The 22,009-nt window shown below is 39.6% G+C and overlaps 1 protein-coding gene and 1 long non-coding RNA gene across 7 annotated transcripts in view; both read right to left on the bottom strand.

Annotated features, from left to right (window-relative positions):
* The window catches only part of CIT (citron rho-interacting serine/threonine kinase), a 69,600-nt gene extending 57,138 nt beyond the window's left edge, over window positions 1-12,462 (bottom strand). For all 6 annotated transcript variants that reach the window (XM_066199696.1, XM_066199697.1, XM_066199701.1 and 3 more), the window contains exons 1-9: window positions 12,089-12,462; window positions 11,769-11,894; window positions 10,873-11,014; window positions 9,433-9,608; window positions 8,435-8,536; window positions 8,101-8,243; window positions 7,149-7,242; window positions 5,598-5,801; window positions 4,902-5,055 (exon numbers count right to left, since the gene is read on the bottom strand). In XM_066199696.1, coding sequence (XP_066055793.1) covers window positions 4,902-5,055; window positions 5,598-5,801; window positions 7,149-7,242; window positions 8,101-8,243; window positions 8,435-8,536; window positions 9,433-9,608; window positions 10,873-11,014; window positions 11,769-11,864 — 1,111 coding nt within the window. In that variant the 5' untranslated portion in view covers window positions 11,865-11,894; window positions 12,089-12,462. The remainder of the gene's footprint in view (window positions 1-4,901; window positions 5,056-5,597; window positions 5,802-7,148; window positions 7,243-8,100; window positions 8,244-8,434; window positions 8,537-9,432; window positions 9,609-10,872; window positions 11,015-11,768; window positions 11,895-12,088) is intronic.
* A 146-nt stretch (window positions 12,463-12,608) lies between these two features.
* On the bottom strand, window positions 12,609-15,441 carry LOC136298922 (uncharacterized). The gene is made up of 3 exons (XR_010723413.1): window positions 15,351-15,441; window positions 14,774-14,965; window positions 12,609-13,206 (listed from the first exon to the last, which is right to left on the bottom strand). It is a non-coding gene; the product is annotated as an uncharacterized lncRNA (long non-coding RNA).
* Window positions 15,442-22,009: the final 6,568 nt, after the last annotated feature.

Here is a 22,009-nt window from a genome sequence, read left to right as displayed (position 1 = left end):
TAAGGAGCACAATGTTTTACACTACAGCTTCCTCTGATGTTTAATAAAATATGAGAACAAAGAAGAGAAATTTTGAATACTAGATTTAAAAGAAAGAAAAAATCCTTTACCCTCTATTTTGCATTCACAAAAAAATCAATGACTAACAGTCCAAAATCTCTGCAACTCTGCAGTATAACTTTGTTACAATATTTGTATCAAGAAATAGTAGCAACTACAGAGAAAACTTGGAACAGTCATTCAACAAAAAACACCTCTAGATGTTAAGTAGTTCTGAACTTGTCAACAGCGGCTGAAAATGAGAAGCAGAACTTCTGAAGAAATCTCAGCATGTTGTAGAAAAAAATCACTTAGGGGTAAGAGGGAATGACTTTAAAAAAAGCTAGATCCACTCTGTCTGATGTTGCTAATTATTTGGTAGCTTCTTCATTAATTTTTATTCCTCAGACTGAGGAGTTCTTTATCTGATGTCCAAAATACCCACAGAATAAACAGCTAAATAAAACCAAGCTAAAACAGACAAGCAATTTTGTTCTCAAGAGTGGGTCCCACAATGGCATAATCTCTAGTTAATAGTTCTTGTTAAAATCAGAAAGGTGTCACTCAACTATAGCATTTTCAGAACAAGATGAAGACTGGTGAATGCAAATGCATTGATGTGCTTCTCAATTGCTTCTTTAAAGGGAAGGGTCCTTCAGCAGAGGTCAAGATAAGCCTCTGAGAAATAAATGTGAGCACCATGCCATCACATCTGACAAAGGTGACAAAGTTGCACTTTTCTCAGGGTTGCCCAAGAGGAAGGCAAAAGTATTACTCAAAAAGACAGTAAACCCAGTGCTTCTACTCACACAAACTGGTTGGGTACAAAGAGCTCCTTTTGTCTCCAACACGTTACAACGAACGTACATGTTCTGTTTACCATTTAAAGTATCTTGTAGAGAACTGCATGTTTTAAAAAAGCCAATTCCTTGCCTAGATACATCCCCACTTGTGGAAGGATGTAACCCTCTTCCATCTGTTCCAAAGAATGACTTTCAGAGGAAAAGGGGGTGTTGTAGGTTGCTAAGTTTAAGGGGGAAAAAAAAATAAAGAAAAAGAAAAAGTGAAAAAGAAAAAAGGAAAAATCCAAAACCACCACACATACTCCAGTAATTAATCAGCTTATCATTAAGATTAGATAAAGTATCTTTTATGGAAAAAAGGCTTTTTTTTTAAACTCTGCCTCAGTGTGTGTATTTATGACTGGTACAAAGAACATTGCCTTAACCAGGTCTTTCCATCCTTTCAAAATATTTTCATGCAAATTCAGAAAAGAGAGACTGCATTTCCCCTGGGACAGTGAAAGACTCAACCGAAATAGGAAACTTAAAGGCAATACAGAATATTTCTTAAGGATAAAAATGTGTCTCTTCTTGATCTACAAGGTGATCTATAAATGCTTTCTGAGGAAAAGCATCCACACAGCCTTTTTAAATAGGTTAGGCATTCCTCTTCCTCAGGCCCTAACAGACCTATTTGAGAAAGTGTTATGAAAGAAAAATAGACAATCCCAGTGACGAAATTAAAGGAAATTTTTGCTAAGACCTCAAAAAAGGCATTCTTCTAGTTCTAATCTATCTATACAATATTGTCTTAACACCTTCACTGTTTTGTCAAGACAATGATCCAACACATGCACTTCTATTAATAAAAGTGATTTCCAACCTGAGAGTGATCCCCGCTTCAAGAAACAAGTCAACACATTTCTCTGAAGACAAGAATTTAAATGAAACACCACAATGTGTAATTGTTAATATCCTGAATGACAACATGGTGTTCATAAGGATGAGTGTCTTGGACTTAGGACTAATGAGATATAGGTCCTGCCTACTTAACAGCAGAAAACAGTTTAAAAATCAGTCCTTAATGCTTTCTTAAGTTCTTCTGTTTGCACAAGACATTGATTCTTGTCTTTTCATATATATGTTTCCATGTGCAAGTCCAAATATGCCATTCCATTTTCAAGACCTCTTGGACTGTAGCTACAAAGCAATTCTTAAAATGAAAGGCTTTTCATGCTGTACACATATTGCTTAGGTAAGAATGAAAGTTTTCTGACCATCTCCCAGCTAGACTTCAGCAAGCAGATTTTTGATTCCAAATTAAAAAGCTGATGCAGCTCATGGATGTCAAATAACAGAAGACAACTAACAAAATCCCCAAATTATACAGAATGCAGCCTTGTTGCTGGTAACTGAAGTATGTCATTCCCCCATTCTCTACCTCTGATTTTAGATACTTCTTAGGTACCCAAATGATTCTCTTACCAGCTTTCCAGTGAAATACCTGATCATTTAGCTGAAACACAGATAGAAATATGTTTATTTCAGGTAAATAAATTCCAAAATATTTTCAGAAAATTCTGAATGAATTTGAACACAATTTGAATTTGAAACTCTGAATGAAAATTAACACAAACTTCTGAAAGTTTTGTTTTATTTTATTTTTGGAGAGGAAGTGTAATAGTATCTGTTTCAGGGTGGGGTTTTTTTTTAAACTTCAGAAGTCATTAAATAGCAGAAAACCAACAGAGAGCAGAATCTCTAAGTGTGTTTCAGTACAATACTGCAACAAAGAGGAAAAATCACCTATTGAGACAAATTCAGATAAACCTGACCTTAGGTTTAATGGTTTGATTCTGTTTCTGTAACTTAAGAGCTGCTTCTACAGATGCACATTACCTGGACCCAGGGGAAGTTGGGAGCTTTTTTTAGAGGCAATGATCTTTTGGAGAGGGGTTTACTAAAAAGTCAAGTGTTTCATAGGTTACCATAACAACAAAATGTAACACTGAAAAGCCCCTTAATGAAACATTCTTAACCAAAATCGGTGCATTAAGAATGGCTATCCTGGAGCTCTCAGCATGACAATTAAATACCTGAAAGGCAAAGGTACCATTTTTTTCCCTACCTTGCTCAGCCTGAAATAGAAATTACATCACTGCCCTTACAGACTATAGAGAAGTCTGACTACACTGACACAGAATTTGTTTAATAATTGTGGAATCAGAGAGTCATTTCAGTAGGCAAAGGCTTTAGGATCACCCAGTCCCAACACGCATAACCTTAAAGTCTTTGACCAGATTAACTTGAGGGAGTGAGATTCTTTAATGTGAACCTAAATCCTATGACCTCTTGCATCACCCACCCTCTCAAGATGCCATTGCTCCAGTTAAACATCACTATCAGCAGAGGTCAAGATTAGAAAGAAACCTTTAGCTTTCAGATAACCCAGGTCAAACCTGACTCAGGTTTTGAACAGAATGACAGCAACACTGCTCAGAAAAAGCAGCACAGGGAGAACCACTACAGAGAGCAAAGCAATAGGTGATACATTGAATCTGCTGCTTAAAGCACGGAGACTGCTGCGTTTTGTGCTAGTTACAGTGGGGGTTTATCAAGTATGAGGCACAACAATGAAGTGAGGGGTCAAAACTGCATGAATCCTCACAGCAGGCAGGTGTGGATATCACAGGGAGCAATGCAATCTGCTGGCCAGCTGCAGACAGAAATGGGATTTTTAAAATCCCAAATGATTATTCCAACATTATAACCACAACAGGGCTGCCTACTGGCTTGTCCATCAGCATCACTGCTGCCACACGAATTGGCAAAATGCTCCATTAATTCCTGCAGCTGTGAGAATACTAGACAGGCAATTGCCAAGGAAACACCAGAACATATGCTCACATGTCATTCTCCTTTCTATATCTGAGATAATATGATAAAAACGCAACACGAAATTCTGGAGCAGAAACTGGTGGCTTAGGCAGGGCTCTGGGGAGACAAGGCAGAGAGCACTGGGAAATGTATGCTAAAGTGGTGGAAAGGGCTTGAGGCTCAATGGCTCTCAAAGGGCAAGAACAATGAAATTTAACAGAACAGCAGCTCCACAAGTTCAAAATTAATGAATCAACAGAAAAGTGAGCAAACAGTCTGTGGAGCTGACAGCTGAAGTGCTGAGATAGTCATCAAAAGTAGAAGCACTGGCTTAGCAATTTATCATAGAAAATGGAGCACAATCATTCCCTTAGAGCATATTTGACAAAAAAACATAAGGCAGACATGGTGCTCGCCCAGATAATCTTACGGTCCAAATAATTTAAAATACTCTCCAACACAATCAGATCCCCATACAGAGATCACTGATGAACTGTGAAATATTTGCTTTTGCCATGAAGTTGGTGCCTCAGTACTTCCAAATACCAAATTCCATTGCTTACACAGCATTATAAACAGTTTTCTGCATAGAGAATTATCTGGTTCACTGGTTTTATTCTATTCCTGGTTGAATGAACAGATTTTTGACCAAAAAAAGAGTAGTAATACATTATCCCCATTGACTTTGACAAAAAGCTCCAATGGCCCTATAGCCAAAGGCATTTCATCACCTACTGGAACTACGAAAAAATAAACCAAACTTAAGTAGAGTTGGTTCACAAGTAATAAAAGAGAAAGCTGAAGACACAACAACAACAAGAAAAGATGAAGCCAAAATAAAGTAAACTGAGGTGGGAAAGGCCTGAAAAATATACTGATGCCTTTTAATCTGAGGAAGTACATGGAAAGGACCATTTTGATTTTCCAGTCTAGTGCCTGCAGTAATATGGCAATTGCATCAGAAACTCATATGGAGTTTTATTAAACTTCCTCTTACCTTACAGTTTTCACCTGAAATAGCCTTTAACAGAGGCTTTGCAAAAAGCAAAATGAGCTGTTTTGTTGAAAACACCTGCTTCAGGAACCAGTCCTGCTTCATTATGAGTAATTCAGATCAAAGACACTTAAATACTCTCTGTACAAATTTCCCCATTACCACAAGAACCCAGAAATTGTTTCTAAATATAATTTTATTCTACTTACAATTACGGATATTGTTCCAGTCAATTTTAGAAAAAAATGGATGGCAGCAGAGATCCTCATAACCCAGCCTTTCTTTCTGCCCACAGAGCAGGCTTTGGATCAGGTCAAGAAAGTCACTGCTAACTTTCACATCCTCTGGGAACTTTAGAAATCTCTGCATTAGAAAGAAATGGATTTCTGCTCAGTAGGAAAACAGGCTCAGAACAGGAAGATTAAGTTTCATTATTCTGAGATATGTCAGGTACAAAGGATGAATATTTATAGCACACAAATAAACGCATGGTGCATTTTATCCAAGTAGGCTTTTATATGCATTTACTGCAGTAAAGATAAGAACACAGGAACAACCATTCCCACCCGGGCAAATGGTACCCCAGGTCACCATGTTATGCTGAACAATGGCCAATGGCACGCTCAAATGGAAGACTAAAAGTAGATACTCCCCCAGAAAATTCTCACAAACTTCCAAAGGTTTGTGGCTTAGAATTTTTTGAATCAGAGATGATGACACCTGTTACAAAAAATAACTTGATACCTAAAATAAAGAGACATATAAACACAATACAATGCATATATTCCAAATATTTTATGAACATGACCAAGTCAGAGACATCCATAAACTTTTATTTAAAGTTGAGGAAGACAGCCTTTAGTTACAGCCTTTTTACTTAAGAGCAGGGAAGGAGTTCTCCCTACCTGGAAGTTCATGATGTTATTGAAAGTTTTTGCTGAAGTGCCTTCAGTGAAGGGAGACCTTCCATAAATCATCTCATAGGCGATGACTCCGAGGGACCACCAGTCACATTCAGGGCCGTAGGAGGCTTTGCCATCCCCGCTCAACCCCGTCAGCATCTCCGGGGCCATGTAGTCAGGTGTGCCCACAGGGAGCCTGGCATTCACCTAGGAGCAAAGGTAAACCAAGTGAAATTGCAGCACTTTCTGTTCAATGGCATCTTGGTCATAAAACAAAGGTTTTATTTCCCCACCCCACCACCTTTTTTTTCCTAAATGAGACAATTTTCAGCCCTCCAAGTGAATTTTAAGAAAGCAATTTTAAGCAAAGTTGTTTAGCAAATAAGAGCCAGGTTAAGGAAACTGCTGATACACAAACAAAGCGAGCTATTTGGTATAAGGAGTCAAATTATCAGAGCTAATTGTTACTATAAAGTACAAACCTCTAAAGTAGAAAAGTAGCATCCCAAAAAGCACAGAAATACTAAAGTGATGTTTTAAACCGTAAACATACTCTGCTTCAACTAGTATTAACAGGGACATCATAGCTGAATTTTCAAAAATGGTCAAGTTCAGACATAAATATTTCCTGCCCTCATTACATTCTCTGTCACCCTTACCTTTTCACCTAGTGTTCATGCAAAGTACTAATATCTGAATTTCTGGACTGCTTAGAAAAGGTAATTCAGAAGCCAATGCTGCAATCATTTTTGTACTGAATGGCATAAAAAATGAAACAAAACAGCAGGCAGGCTAACACAAAAACCTGTGAGTGACTGAAGAAATAGTGTGAAGAAAAAATTTTAAAGGAAAATATAATGCAGAGAAAATGCAAGAACAGGGAAAACAGGATATTAAGAATCACATTACAAAGAAAATGTTATGGAAAAATAAAAATTGTAAAACAAGGCAAATATGGTACAGAACTTCATGTTCTCACTTAGATACATTTAAATTTTAAAATTTTTCACTGGAAGTTGTATGCAGTTCCCAAAACTTACAAGAAACTTATAAAAACCTCCACTGATTTAGATTTGCTGCAGTACTTTCTGGTAAGTGAAGCCCAGAATATTTAAATGTGACTCATTTGGATCAAGACCTCTCCAGTCTTCAAAGTTATGTCACCTTAGTTACAGCAGGCACAATTTTCGTTCCAACTATAAATCCATGTCCTCTTTAAACACAGCATTGAACAGCTGTAAGAACCTGTAGAACTCTGATGTTGTATCACAGTGCAGCACCATGAGAAAGCAGACTTACCCTTACCTTTCTTGCGTATTAATATTTTAATAAGCAAATAGGTATCTACTGAGGGCTGCAAAAGATACTTGAGTTCATGCTTGAAAAGCCATTCACAAATGGAAAAATATGACTGTGACTAGATTCCATAGTGGACAAGAAAGGCAGAAGAGAAAAGAGCAAGGTAAAAGCAAAGACCAGATATAAAGTTAGTTTTCCCTTTTCAAATGGACTATCCAAACAAACCACAGACAAAGTTTAAATCCACATTATTACCGTTTTGTTTACTGTCATTTTGGCAGCTGACCCAAAGTCCACCAGTTTAATGTGTCCTGTTCGGTCAATAAGAACATTCTCTGGTTTGATATCCCTGTAAGCCAGAAGAAAGCAATCAGAACCTTCCCAGACCATTCCCTACCATCACATCCAGGTAACAGGATATCCCTATTCAGCCATACTCAACCACATAAATAAAGCCTTTCAAGTGGGCATCTTCTCCCCACCGTTGCTCTGTTTCCAAGCAAATATGGAAGTATTACAGTACCCCTTACTTCATGGATGGTTAGTAATTATTGACAGCAGATGAAAAGAGGTGATTTTGCACCTTGACCACATTGTAACTGAGTTACAACAAAGTATTTTGTAGTTTTCTTCCCAGACTCCCTCACAACTTATTCTGCACATCTTCCAAATTCAGCCAGTGGCCTTGCACTAGAAAGCCATAGCCCATGCTCGAAGTGCAGCCACTACAAACTCTTGGAACATAAAATGCTTCCTAACATTTCCACACCCTCAGAATAGAATAATTTCTTAAAATACCAATATGATTTGAAAATGTACACAGTAACAGTCTCCAAGCCTTGAGAGAAAACTCCGTGATATTTAACTACTCCAACATTCCTATACTGCCCTGTTCAGCAATCAGCACACAACAATTTTTAACAATTACATTAATTTCCCATAGTATTTGGTGCCAAAAGCAGCAATCCATGGAAAAGACTTAAATTTTTTATAGTGCAACATTAAGGCTTCTTTTTACTAAGCCTCCAGAAAAATATATGTAACAATCCTTTCTTGATATTGGTCTGAACTTTACATCAAAGTTAATGCCCTGAGCTACAATTATAGTTGGGAGTCTGATTAATATTCTAATTTTGTCCTCTGACACAGCATGTGAAATACTGAAAGAGGACAGAAAATAGAAGCACCCAAAGCAATCTTTACGTACCGGTGGACATAACCCATCTGATGGACACTGTGAATGGCCAAAACCAACTCTGCAAGGTAAAACTGCACCATATTCTCATCCAGCTGGTCCTCATATCTGTTTAAGAGTGACAGCAAGTCCCCACCAGGCTGATACTCCATTACCTACACACAATTTTAAAGGAGGAGATACACAAGATATTCCATTCAACTCCCCAGTATGACACTGGGTACATATGAAACAGTGCTATATATAAATTTACAGAAATTGAGCACATTTCAACCATCACATTGTTTCTAATAAATCAACGACAGTGGTGTTCAGTAGAAGAGAAAAATCAAAGAACAAGCATTACCAAGTAGAGATTTTTCTTGTCTTGAAATGCATATTGTAACTGTGGAATCCATGGACTGGTGCTCTGAGCTAATATGTTGCGTTCTTCCTCAAAAAATGACACCTACCAAAAAAGTGTTCAGTTACATCACGATGAGAGGGAGTGAGAATACATTAGAATCCCCTAGTTTTAGAAAAACTTGGCACACATCACAAAAAAATTACAAAGACATTATTAAGTGCTGTTTCCTGAGCAAGTGCCATGGGAGGGTAGTACCATACTTTGCTTTCTTGTCAATCTGTGCCCCAAAAAGAGTAATTTTAGTTGAGCTCCATTTCTGGAGCCCAACCATTTCATAGCCACAAACAATGCTAAGGGACATCAGGAGCAACCTTACTGCACCATGTATTGGGAACAACTGATGCAGATATTGTATAAATTCATGAGGTCTCTCATTGAGTATCTCTGTCCTACTTGTCATCTCATGTCAGCAAAGATTAACTTCTGTTTCGCACCAAACTATGAGAACAACCTCCATTATCCCTTTTTAAGTTTCCAAGTAACACATTTCTCAAGCTAGCGAGAGGCTCTCCATAAAAATCCAGTCACCACAGTTTGCCTTCACACCCACTCCTGACATTCTACTTCGCTCTTTAAAATAAAAAAAAAAAACCTTAATGAATAGATTGTCTGAAAATTCAAACCATCATCAACAAGATCAATACTGATTCAGTGTTTTCGTCATCTGTTTTTCTTTTCTTATAATTAGATGGGAAGCTCTTCACAACAAGGGCCATGTTTTGGCACCTGAGGATGGCACCTCACCCAACAGACCCACAGACTGTGGCAATGGCTTTTAAACACAGCAAAACTACACACAGATTTATTGCTTCACTGAAATGCAGGATGAACTTTCTCAAGATATATTTTTAACTCAGTTCTAATAATAGTGACAGAAAGGAAGTGCTCAATAAATTGCAATTTACCCTCCTACTCTCATGACAGACAAATATACATACGTGCTCCTGCGCCAGCAAGGACTCCTTGCTCATCACCTTCATAGCATAGACATCACCAGTGACTTTCTCCCTCACTACTTTGACATCTGCAAAGTGACCACAGCCAACCACACTCTTTACTTCGAAGTCCTTCACACTGGGTTGCAGTTCCTTTAGTTCAGCGATGGTCTCTGCATCTATAAAAATAAAATACTTATTTTTACATTTGGCAACTGGCATTTTATAAAAAAAAGACAACATCAAAACTAGGGAATAAAATTTTTAAAAGCCCCAGCAAACCAAGACCAAAAAAATCCCAACATTTAGTTCCAGATTCTCAAGAAATGTTAAATCTTTCCAGAATATGCTTCTTAAAAATAACAGCATGCATCAGAACTAGAAAAAGACTGTATCAATGCAGAGTTAAGTCTGAAATATGGTACATACAAAAGGATCAGGAAATGCTAAGACAGTTCCCATAGCAACCATAATTCTGTCCCATTCATAACATCAGAGGCTGAGAACCTCTTTGGTTTCTGATTTCTTTCCAGCCATCCTTTATCAATACAAAGTATATTCTCTAATCATCAGGGCTTTACCCAGTGAGTTCTAGTCCAGGGGCAGGGTTTGCTCCTCTGCCTGAGGGAGGCACCAGTCTATTGTCTAACAGCCAACCACAGGCATTTATTGCAGATATTCAGCTCAAGTTTTCCACTGACTGGTTCCAGCCAGCATGCACTGTGATGATCAGTCACTCACGGGAGATTGTTCTGAAAATTCTTCAAGTTACCAGAAAATTACTGTCTGCTAATGATACCTACAAACCTTTGGGTGGAACTATAACAGGGGGCACAACATCTTACTTGAAACCAAGTGTCTTTCTGCTATACCTTAATGGAAAAATTGATGAAAATTTTCTTTGCCTTCCCAAAAGGAATCTAAGCACATTATTAATAAAATATTTACTCGTTTAGGACCTGTATTTCTGAAGCACAGAAATACTCTTTACAAGTTACACACACAAAACTCAGGTAACACACGGAATTCTGAAGGTGAAAGAGCCAGGGATTACCAAGCTTCTCTCTCAAATCTTTTTTTCTCATAGTCATTACCCTGCTCTCAACTTCTGACATCTTTCTGTGGTGCACACTCAGAGCTTTGCTGTAGCCAGTACTGACTTTCCAAGAAAGTACCTCTTCAAATATAAATACAGTACAGACCAAGGAGGCACATTTGAGTCACAGCACTTCAAAAGCCACTTGCATTTGATCTTCCCAGACCTGAAAAAAATCCTTACTAAGATTGCCAAGATCCCCTTTGCAGAGATGAGTCTGCCAACTAAGTATCAGATGCTCAAAGCCCTGGGTTACAATCAAAGCAACTAAAGCACTACTCTAACATCCAGATTCTTAAGAACTGTTTTATAAAGTGACACCTGAAAATTAGTCTAAACAAACTTACATTTCTTGACAAAGTTGCCAACATGTTTAATTTTCATTAAAGCAGGGTTTCTGCATTCTTCAAAAAGAACAAATAATGAATCAAGGATGCCTTCCCGGGAGAGAGGAGACATCTGCTGTTGAGTCACAAAGAGTGGCTTCCCCTGGAAAAAAAAAGCAGCAACAGCAGATGGAATCTCAGACAACAATGAAAAGCCTCAAATCAATAACAGATGTATAGAGCAGATTATATATTATCCATTTTAAAATCACTACTTCAGAAATTAGGCAAATGATACAGAAGTGTGAGGTAAATATATCAACTCACTATGTCTATCTGAAATAGCTGTTATAGGTATTTTTCTTTTAGACAGAGCAATCCTTTAAAGTTTCAAGCATCTAAACTAACTGTCTCAAGAAAGCTGTGATTCAATTTTTAACCATCTATATCCTCCTGATGACTCTGATCTGACTGGCCTTTTCCTTGACTCTGCATCATGCAGGTTTTTTCGTGGTACAAACAATTTAAGAAATCAGCATCAACAGTGGCTCTAGAAGAAAAAGCTGTTGGACCTCAGATGATGAAAAAGCAGCACCTCAGGTGAATTCATCTTGGGACAAACCCACAGCTCCTCCACTCATGAAAAAAAACTGCAGATTACAGGGCAGAGAAAGCAATATACCATCTTTATGTGGAAAAATTCATCAGGCTCAAACATCAACAGACACACAAAATATAAGACCAGTTACTAACCACTGAATTTTGAGCAAACCAGATACACTTTAAACTTCACCTAGCTATCACTTTCTTTACCCCAAAGAATGACACAGGTATGGTTTCAGGATTCGAACAAGCAAAGCTGTATTTTGAGATACTGGGAATAGACAAGGACAAAACTGAGATCAGCTGTTCTTCACCTGAAAGAGCAGATTTAGCCGAGAAACTCGGCTGGTGATGGGCTCCATCGCTCCTCCCTCCACCGGATTTCGAGCTCCACACTTAAACTTCAACATCTTTGCAGCTTATCTCATATAAGCGATCACCTGAAAAAGGGAATAGGGATATTCAGGAAGCACTTGACTGGTTGACTCCAAGTAAAAAATATGGGTGAGGGAGGGATATAATTTAAGTAACATCTACGTTTCCTCAGGGACAAAAGTTGTAAGTTTAAACGCGCCTGGAGCGCCCCAGCAATTAAAGTGGGGAGAAGCACAGAAGCAATTATATTGCAGAATACCTTCGAGTCTAACCCGGGAGCGAACCCCACCGTGCCAACATCCCCGCGGGGCTCAGCGCCTCGGCCGGTCTTCCCTTAAACACCTCCAGGGACGGCGACCTCACCACCTCGGCGGGAGGGCGCGGAGCGCCCCAAACTCCGGAGCTTGCAGGGGGCGGACCCGAATCCCCCTCAGAGCCGCCCCAACCCAAGCCCCGTCCCCGTGGGCCCCGGCGAGCCGAGCCGAGCCGAGCCGAGCCGAGCCGAGCCGAGCCGAGCCGAGCCGAGCCGAGCCGAGCCGAGCCGAGCCGAGCCGAGCCGAGCCGAGCCGAGCCGAGCCGAGCCGAGCCGAGCCGAGCCGAGCCGAGCCGAGCCGAGCTCAAGTCCCCCCGGGTACCCCCAGTCCCGCTCGCACCCCGCTTTTACCGCCGCCAGCGTTTGAACGGCGCGGTGGGCGTGGAGTTCCTGACGTCATCTTCCGGTGCATCGGCGTGGGCCAATCGCAGGCCGGCGGCGCCGGAAGCCCTGCCCGAGAGTGGTGGCGGCCCCGTGAAGGCGGGAGCGGCCGTGGGCTCTGAGGGGACGCTGAGGGGACTGTGGGGGGACACTGAGGGCACCGCGGTGCCGCGGGGCTTCCCCAGGTCCGGCGGGAGCACAGGAGGGCCTTCGGACACTGCTGGTGCTGCTCTGCCCTCATGGGTTTGCTCGCGCTTGTGGTGTGTTTCACGTCCTGTTTGTTTGTTTGTTTGTTTTCCTTTGCCAAATCTTAGAATGACTCATTCCCAGTAGTTCTGGGTGGAGCTGGCTCAACCCTACCCTAGACGTCATGGTTGGCAGCGGCTGCTGCCAGGTAGGGCAGCCAGAGGGGAAATGGAAAGGTTTTCAGAAGCTTTAAATTTCCTTTTGTAAAATGCTTGCCTGACCTTTATGACCCCTTTTGTATGGCCGTTTTATTCAGATAGAGTGATTAACTTTGAAGTGAAGCACTGGTGAGAGGCTTCCAGCTCGGCACCTCCTCTGCCAGTGACGCATCCATCAGACCGTTCAGTGGGATGCAGGATGACTTTGTGTGAGGATGGATCCCAGGGATCCGTGCGGAGATGGCCGTGCAGGACATCGGCAGGGAGCGCTGCTGTGACCTGCGGACATCACAGGGGTGGAAAACACAGCCCTTTGTTACACAGTGTCTGGGCAAGATTTAATGTGGTAACAGAAACCTCGGTGGCATGGTCCTTAAAAAAAATCATGTCGCTGTGAGTGACATAAAATAAGATAGTTTGCTCTCTAACATTCATTTTAATGATGCTAATACTGGCTTGGCATCTAGCTGATCAAGTAATGCACTGATGGATTTATTACATTTGGCTTCATACAAATCATTTTACAGATTTGTGCCTCCTTTCACCTCCTGCAGTCCACCCCTGGAACACTGGCATATTTGTGGTGTATTTCTTGTCTCAAACTTACATAGCTGTGTCCATTCCAAGTTACAAAACCTGAAAGAGTTTTTAAAATCTAATTTATTGTCCACTACCTGCACTGCCAATTTGGCTTTGGACTCCACTCAGGGCAGTGTCATTGGCTGTGTCTCATCCACATCCGCATTGCCCAGGAGAGATCAGCTCTTAAACAGAAATGCAGTAAAGAGCTTCCTGTGCATGAGCTGGGCAATTGCCATGGTGTAGAGCATTTCAGTAAAATACCACATCCTGCCCTGATATTGGAGCCCCACCATGTCTAAAGCTGCTTTACCCTAGATCTTGAACAAGTCTCACTGTCTCTCATCCAAAGTAAGAGAACTTCAGGCTCCTTTGTTTTTCCCTTTCTCCAGCCTGTCTCCTCAGCAAATGTTATTAACTCCCTCTCTTTTAACTGCCAGAATTACTGTTAAATATCCACACTGTTTCTAATTCCCCTGGGGAGATCATTATATCTGCACATCAGTTTGGATTTAGAAAATGAGGGAAGCAGAAGACCCAGGTTCTCCTTCTGAATAGCTCAGTTCTGTATTGTGTTCAAATCCCAAGGTGTGGCTGATTCTCCTTCCCTCTTCTCTGCAGGGTGGTGTGGAACAGCTGACCCACACACTGGGAGAGGAGATGGGTCATTAAGGGTCTCATTTCAGGTACATTAATGCTCCCCTTTCCCTTCAGAACATGAACACTAGCTCTGTGTGTCCCAAATTTAACCAGCCAGGTGAACTGCCTGGCTGGGCCACAGGCCACTCTCAGCTGCCCAACAGGTTCAGCAATAGCATCAGTTTACTCATTTACAGGTTTGTAATTTAATTTTTCCAAATAAAGATAATTTTTGAGAGTTTGCAAGCAAAGAAGCTGGCTCTTTAAAGCCTTTGGAACAGATAGACTTTTCCTCATCATTTAGGTGAAGACTCAAGGTGGATTAGTTCCCTTTAAGAAGGCCTTTAAATACATATTTTGCTAGAATCAGCCATGTGAAACAAGATCACGCACTGGGTTTTTTTGTCTTTGTTGCTCTGTTACAGACTTAGGTAAACAGGAATGTCTACCAGCAAAATGAAATAGTAACATAAAAATGCAAGTGCACCAGAACTGTTATCAAATTGTAAGAAAACAACTGAAGTGGCAGATGAGGGGAGGAGAGGAGAGAGAGAAAAACTGTTCAGTTCAGTGCTAACACCTCAGTACCCATTTCTGATGTCTCAGGTTAAAAAAAATAAATACATACCTGTTCAAAAGAACACATATTTTCTTTAAATTGATGATCTGAAGTCCTCAGAGTGAAAGTGATGATTCCTTCCTACCTTTGATATTTTGATCAAAAGAAATCATAGTGCACCAGTCCTTTGTAACAGCCAAATTAGGTATGACTCCTTGAACTTGACAGCTGCTCCTGGATAGAGCAGCAGCAGACCTGCAACTGTACAAAGCAAGGGTTTATCCCTACTATTAAATTAATAGGTTGTTCAAAAGCGTAACAGAATAAATAGCTCTGTGATTTCCCCTAAGTAGATCCCAATATGGTGCTCAACATGTTTTGACATCTCCCCATGCATTGAATTGGTTACCATCTGTTTGACATTATTTTATTATAAGAGTAGGGTTTCCCTTGGCCCAAATTCTCCCTCATGCTGTTGCATTGTGCTCCAAGGTGACTGTGTTCCCAGGAGTGCTTGTCGCAGTAACACCCTTCAGGCTTGCCAGAGGTCTAAGAAACCACATAAATGTAGAAGTGAAGGACCAGGCAGGCAGGTACACCAGCTTTTTGCCAAGAGCCTGGTGCTCAGATCCTCATCCTTACTAACCTCACCATATTTTAATGGGCAGAGAGCTGCCAAGTCCCCCCAACACCATCTGGCTGTGGACTTCTGTATTTACAGCAGCATTACTCGGAAATATCTTCATCTGGGGAGCCCTGAGACACTTGTGGCTGTTCCCAAGGTGCTAATGAATTTATACAAGCTTAGAAAGCAATGAACAGGGCTTATGCTGTCACAAAGCTAACAGCTAAGTCTGACCAAAAACCTGATTTTTTGTCTTACCTTGCAAATCTTTCCTGCTCTGTTCTTTCCAAATTGTAATGCTACTTATGCAGGTGGGTCTGCAGCCAAGGCTTCTATGGACCCCAGAAATAAATCATGCTCTTCTGCAAGGCCTTTACCATAGCTAATCTATATGTCAGTCTATAATCTATAATTCTATATGAAAACAAAAAAAATGAATTCTCCTTTATCAGCTCTATTCCTTCCTCTAAGTCACCAATATTGAAAAGAGCTTGGAAGAAACCAAGCTTTTTCTTCAGGCCTAACCCAGACCACACCTGGGTTACCACTTCCTGCTTCAAAATAAAGGGTTTAACTTGTCTGACTCCAATATTGGCATAACCCCTTGCTAAGTGTAGCTCTCACCACTGCTTAATGGCACCTAAATAATCCTTGAATACCTGATACATTTTGTTCCACGTTTTTTCCCAGACTGTCACAAAGTATCCAACCTGACATAACAGTCCTGCATACTACAGGGGATAGGAATATTTGCACAACACAGATTTGGAAAGAAGAGTTCTGGAAGAGGGCAGTAAATTCCTTATCAAAGATATGAAGGCAAAGAGAAATAATCACAGGAAAACAATTACATTGTCTTTCCTTCTGCAGTATTTTTAATTTCCTCCTGAGAATTTCTGGAAAAAGACCACTCTGCTGTCATCCTTCTGGGATAAGCAAAAAGGAAATGAAACTTTAAAAGACCTGAAAGGCTGTTTGGTGTTTCTTCCATAGACTTTCACTAAAAGGTAGGCACAGAGATAATATTCTTCAAGGTTATTTTGACTACAATATTAAAGGCCTTTTTTGATTGTATTAGCAATATGCTAATAATGGTATTATACAAGTGCTAATGTTCACTGGGTTTTTTAATGTATTGCTTCTATTTTCTTTATATTTACAGAAGTAAAATCCATTAAAACAGTTTTTAAAACACAGGGCCTTCCTATTGGATACCTAGTTGTCATCCATCTTTTGATTTATACATAAAAATGCAAACAGACATATGGGATGATGCTCTTCAGACCAAATCCCACTTGTGAGGGTTCCTCATTCCAGCACACACAGCTCAGTTCTGACCAAACTCCCTTAACACACAGCCATATGTTGAATTTCCCTGTAAGCCAAAACATAATCCTGATAAATTTCTGGTGTGACCAAAATGAAATAGTAACAGAATTGGGTCAGTAAGAATCTTTCTTTATGTGCAAACTGAGCATTTAACCACATGAAAGTGAAGTGCTTTTTTAAATCCTAATTGTCTTCTACATTTTATTTATATTTAATCTTAAACAAATCCCTCATTACTTTCTAGAGAAATAATTTATTAACTTGTAGATGCAGTGAAAAGCAAATGATATTTTATATATCTCAGCTTCAGGCTTCCTTTGTGCCATCACAGGAACACCCCTGATTCCACAAAAATTATGTTATAGAAAGCAATTTATTAAACCTCATGATCTGTCAAGACACATGAATATTGATGTGTTCACATTAACATCTCCTGGAGCTGCTGAAAACTACATTTGTCATGACTTAATGGGAATTACATGTTGCACAGCAACAGGTGACAGGAGCTTAATTAAAGCAAAACTGGTAAAGTATCTGAGCCATTATAAGAAAAGGAGTTTTTTAAATGTCCTAAAGAACTGCTTGTATGTTTTCATTGCTGGGGAAAGGAAGGCAACTCTGGTTTACAAGATAAAACCTAGAACAGGACAGGTGCTGCTTATCAGATGGCAACTGCATCTAACATAACACCCAGTTACTCTGGAATTTAGATAAAATAATCATGCAAAAAATGACCATATCCAGTTATATTTTACTTGGATTCCAAAAGAAAAAATGCACAGAGATACTGTTATGGTGAAGAGACAGAATTCTTTTCAGGGTACAATTAAAACTTACTAAAATTTAATCATATGTTGGTCCTAGGGTGAATGAATTCTAGATGTTCACAGCAGGACCCTTTTCTTTGCCTTAAATCAACAAATCCCCAGAAAAGACATCCTTTCCTCAACTACAGCAATAATTTGCTTGTTTGTGGGATTGGGCATCAGTGCCCAGGTGTTTTGTTAGAAAAACAAGTCCCATCAGACTGAAGTATCAAAATTAAGTATGAAAATAGATTAAACAAACTATTTTAAAATGATCCCAGCTTTTTAAGTGAAAACAAAGCCAGTCTTTACTAACTCTGATGATTTAAGATACAGAGGTAGACTTGGATTCTTTGTGTAATTGGAGTTGAAAGAAACTCTGTCTTTATCCTTTGAAGATTTATTCCAAAAATTCCAGTAACCAATAATCTGTGCTCTGCAGCCCTGTAGCATGGTGAGCACTGTGAATAGGGTAAAAAAGAACAATAGTAGCACTTTGTGCAGAGTATAAATAAATAAAAGCAGCAGATGAGGCAATGACAGTTTAATGTCAAAGGACCCTTCCAGGTAAGACTAAAAGAAATTTAGATTTGATTGCCTGCCTATTTTTTAATCTGGAATCACGATTTTGGTACCTTATGGATTTTAGATGTTCTTGCTCTGAGTGGGTGTGCTCATTCCTGTCCCAAAGAACTCGGCAATGACAGCCTACATGTTACTTTATTTAATTCTTCTAAAATTAGTTCTATAATGTTTGCTTGGAGGCCAAGAGATATTTTACAGTGACTCTTGTGGGATTCTCATTTTTAAACAGCTTTTCCATGTTAAGAATTGTGATGAATAAGTGATTAAGAAATAACACTGACAAACAGTGAAGTAATTTAAGATTCTTAAAGGAAGTGAATGACACTTTCTGGCTGCTTTGGAGGTCACTGCATGGTCAAATTGCTTTTTTTGGAGTGCTCTTCACCATTTCTCATTATGATTGGCCTGGCTCACATTGTTTTCTCACACTTTTAAATTTCCTTTACTACCTGGAAAGAAAAGGCTCCATACCCAGTATATTCTTCCTCAAAAACAAAAACAAAAAACAAACAAACAAACAAAATAATTGGGAAGGTGGGAAGTTGTTGCAATGGTGCAATGCTCATGGTCTGCCAAGGAATTGCATTTTGCCATTTTTAGCCAAAGGCTGGATACAAAAATACAAATCTTGAAAGAGGAATGGAAACTCCGTGTGAGTTTCTGTGGAATAAACATTTCCTGAATAAAAAATGGCTCTCTAGGCTACTTTTTTATTCCCCTGTGTTTTTAAAGTACTGCAAGTGACTTGTTTTGAAAATAACTTTTTAATAAAAGGTGAGTTTATGCTGCTATTTCAAATTCCTCTATAATTGAATTGATTACCTAAGTACTAAGGTAGAATATTTTCTTCCTTCTGCTCCTCTCACCACTTAGATCTCCATCTTTCCTCAGAGCAATGGATCTTGTGCACTGCTCCTCTGAAATTTGAAATGCATCAGATGCAGCATTAATGAACTGTGCCAATGGGTGAGAACAATTAATAGCAATTAGTCCCTTGGAAACAAGGGGAGAGGTGCAGACTTAGCGCCCCCCACATTTCAAACCTTTTAAGCATGAAGCAGAAAGCAGTGAGCTTTTCATATCAAAGAGCTATCAAAAAAAGCCTAATAGCCAACCTCAAAATCACAAAAAAACAACAATAACTAAAAAAAAAAAAATCTTAAGTACTTGTTATTTGTTAACGACCAGCTACCACTTAAAATCCTCCAGAAGACAGCATTTAAATCAGTGGAGGGGTCTGGGTTCTGCATCAACCTATTCCTCCATGAACAGATACTACAAAATAAAGATTTTTTTAGAATACAAGATGCTAGAATAAAAGAGATTTGCACACAGGCTGCATTGTTTGTTGTACCTCTCCCCTCTCTATGTTCCCCTGGCTTTCATTCTGGTACCTTACAGTATCCCAACCTCAAAAGATGATGTAACATCTACTTCCTGTGAGTAAGAACTGCTACTTCTCTCTTGAAAAGGGTTCTTTAAATCCTACTTGTTTTCTGGAATTCAGCTCCAAACTGAGCCAGAGGCACAGCCAGGCAATGCTGGCAGTGGTGTTCAACAGCTGTGTAGAGTCTGCACAAGTCTTCCCCCTTTACATATAGCCTCTTGGGGCAAAAAATGCTATTCCACATGCAGAAAGATCCAATAAACAGGCTGATCCAAGGTATTTAGAAACAATGAAGGTGCAGGAGCAAGGCTGTCTCCTCCTGTCATTGCCTACCCAGCTGTGGTGTGAGAGCACACACAGCCCCCAATGCATCATTCAGCAGTACCAACACATCAGAAAATGGCAACTCCGAAATAGCATCTTCCTTCTCATGCCTACCAAGTCGTTTGTAAAGGACCATTTCTGCCCAAGCTGCATATAAATCGTGGGTTGTTAGTGAATTGCTGCTCTCTGGCTTCATCTGCACAGAGCTCTGTGCCAAGACCACGGCTCTGCAGGACCTCAGTCGTAAAGAAGAAAATGATCAATAAGCCTGGGCAGCTTGTGACGCTCAGTGACAGATTTTCGCTGCCTCTCTGCCTGTATTTTAACTTAGACAAAAATAGTGAACAGCGCAGTTGCAAGGGAAAAGAAGTCATCTGCTTCTTATCTAATGTGTAATTCAAAAAATTCCTATAATTGATCTTCATTGACAGTTTTTGCAAGCTCACTCACCCACACTGCACATATTGTGCTTCCTGACATAATTCCCGACATAGATGATGATATTTCAACAGAGGAAGCTTGTTAAATCAGGTCAAACAAAATAAAGAATTAGAATGTGCTGCAAGTCCTTGCAGCTGTCTGTCTTTTCACCCTTCCCCCTTATCCTCACCAAGAAAATACAAAACAAAACAAACAAAACCCACGAAACAGCAACAACAAAATGCACACAAAACAATCCAAAACCAATTTCCAAATACTGGTATTTTTGTAATAGGCTAAAAATACAAAATTTAGCTTTGTTAAATGTTGATAGGCTTCTGAATTAAAATACATTAGTTTCTCCCAAGATGCTGGACTGTTACTGTTGATCAGACGTAACTGCCAGTCTTTTATTGCTTCCACATGGTTTAATTTTCCCTGGAAGTGTCATATATATTCTAATGATTTGCTGAATTAAAAGAATTCTAAATCGGTTCCCAATTGATGAGATGGTGTTTCTGAGATAGGACAATAAAGGGCATTTTCTCTCACAGACAAACACAAAAATTCAGGAGGTGATAATGGTTCCTCAGGTGTCTGAAAAAGCGATACATAATTTCAGAGCAACACAAACAATAGATGCATTTTCCATTTACAATGACTGTAAATAAAGAGGAACATAATGTTTCTGTTTTATAAACACAATCACTAGCCTAGGCAGCATTCTCCAACTACCCAAACTACTCTTATTCTTCAAAGAACTGAGATAAAGGAAGGGTTCAACAGACTAACCACTGATAGATACAATTAATGGTAGCAGAAAGCCAGACTAGTTCAATAGAAGCATATCAGAATAATGGATACAAAAGGCTGGCACAGGGAAAGCCCATTTTAATTTCTAAAAATACAATTCCAGTTTCTAAAACAAAACATTTGAACTGCAGAGTGGGCCACTTTTCCATGGAGGTATATTCCTTTATTCCAGATTCTTTCTCCAGCTCTAGGTGCTAATTCTTAGGCTATGCTGCTGAATGATTTTCCAATTTCTGGTAGCTATAACACTGCAGGTTATTTATGCTACACCTTATTGAGCTGATATGTGATCAGGAGAGAAAGAGAAGCAACCAAGGGTGACGCATGTGCAGACACACTAAAAATCACAGTAAGCTCTTACCTTTCATGCCCACAGCAAGTTCCCAGGAGGCTTCTGCACTGGGCAGGGATGTTGGTGTGGTTCGAAAAGTGAGACAATATATCCTGAGCTCTGCAGACGTATCATGTTATGTGCAAGCATCTCCTTTTTTCCCACTGAGTAAGTTCTGAAACACTCAACAAACAAAAACACTTGAAGGGCAAACCCATAAATATTTTAGCTAGTTGTATATAGGTTACTCCTTTGGAGTTAAATAACTGGAGTAAAACTGACATAGTGTGTATTTTATATTGAATAGCACAAAACTGACCCAGGAAGTAGCAAGGATTATGAGCCAGACTGTGTAATGGGAAGCCATAAGGGCTCTCCTGCAAGGATATTCAATAATGGAATGTTTGGAAGGTAGTTGCTGCCTTCATTTTTGGCCTTCACTGAAATTTCTTCATTTAAGTGTAAATTTGGGGAAGCAAAACTCATCTGTCTATATGATGGCTTTATATGAAAACAGTGAGGGAAAATTAAAATTAATTAAATTCTTCACATAAGGCTACATCTGACACTGACCTAAAAGAGGATGACTAAAATAGGCAAAAACATATTTATTTAAACTAAGATGTACTTTTAATAGCAAAGTGTTGCTGAAAGAAACCAGATACCCAAATAAGTGGCAAGCTAA

Source organism: Chamaea fasciata, unplaced genomic scaffold, assembly GCF_029207755.1.
Source record: "Chamaea fasciata isolate MVZ Bird 193981 ecotype frontalis unplaced genomic scaffold, bChaFas1.0.hap1 SCAF_18, whole genome shotgun sequence".
Taxonomy (NCBI): domain Eukaryota; kingdom Metazoa; phylum Chordata; class Aves; order Passeriformes; family Sylviidae; genus Chamaea; species Chamaea fasciata.
This window is presented reverse-complemented; position numbering and strand designations above follow the sequence as displayed.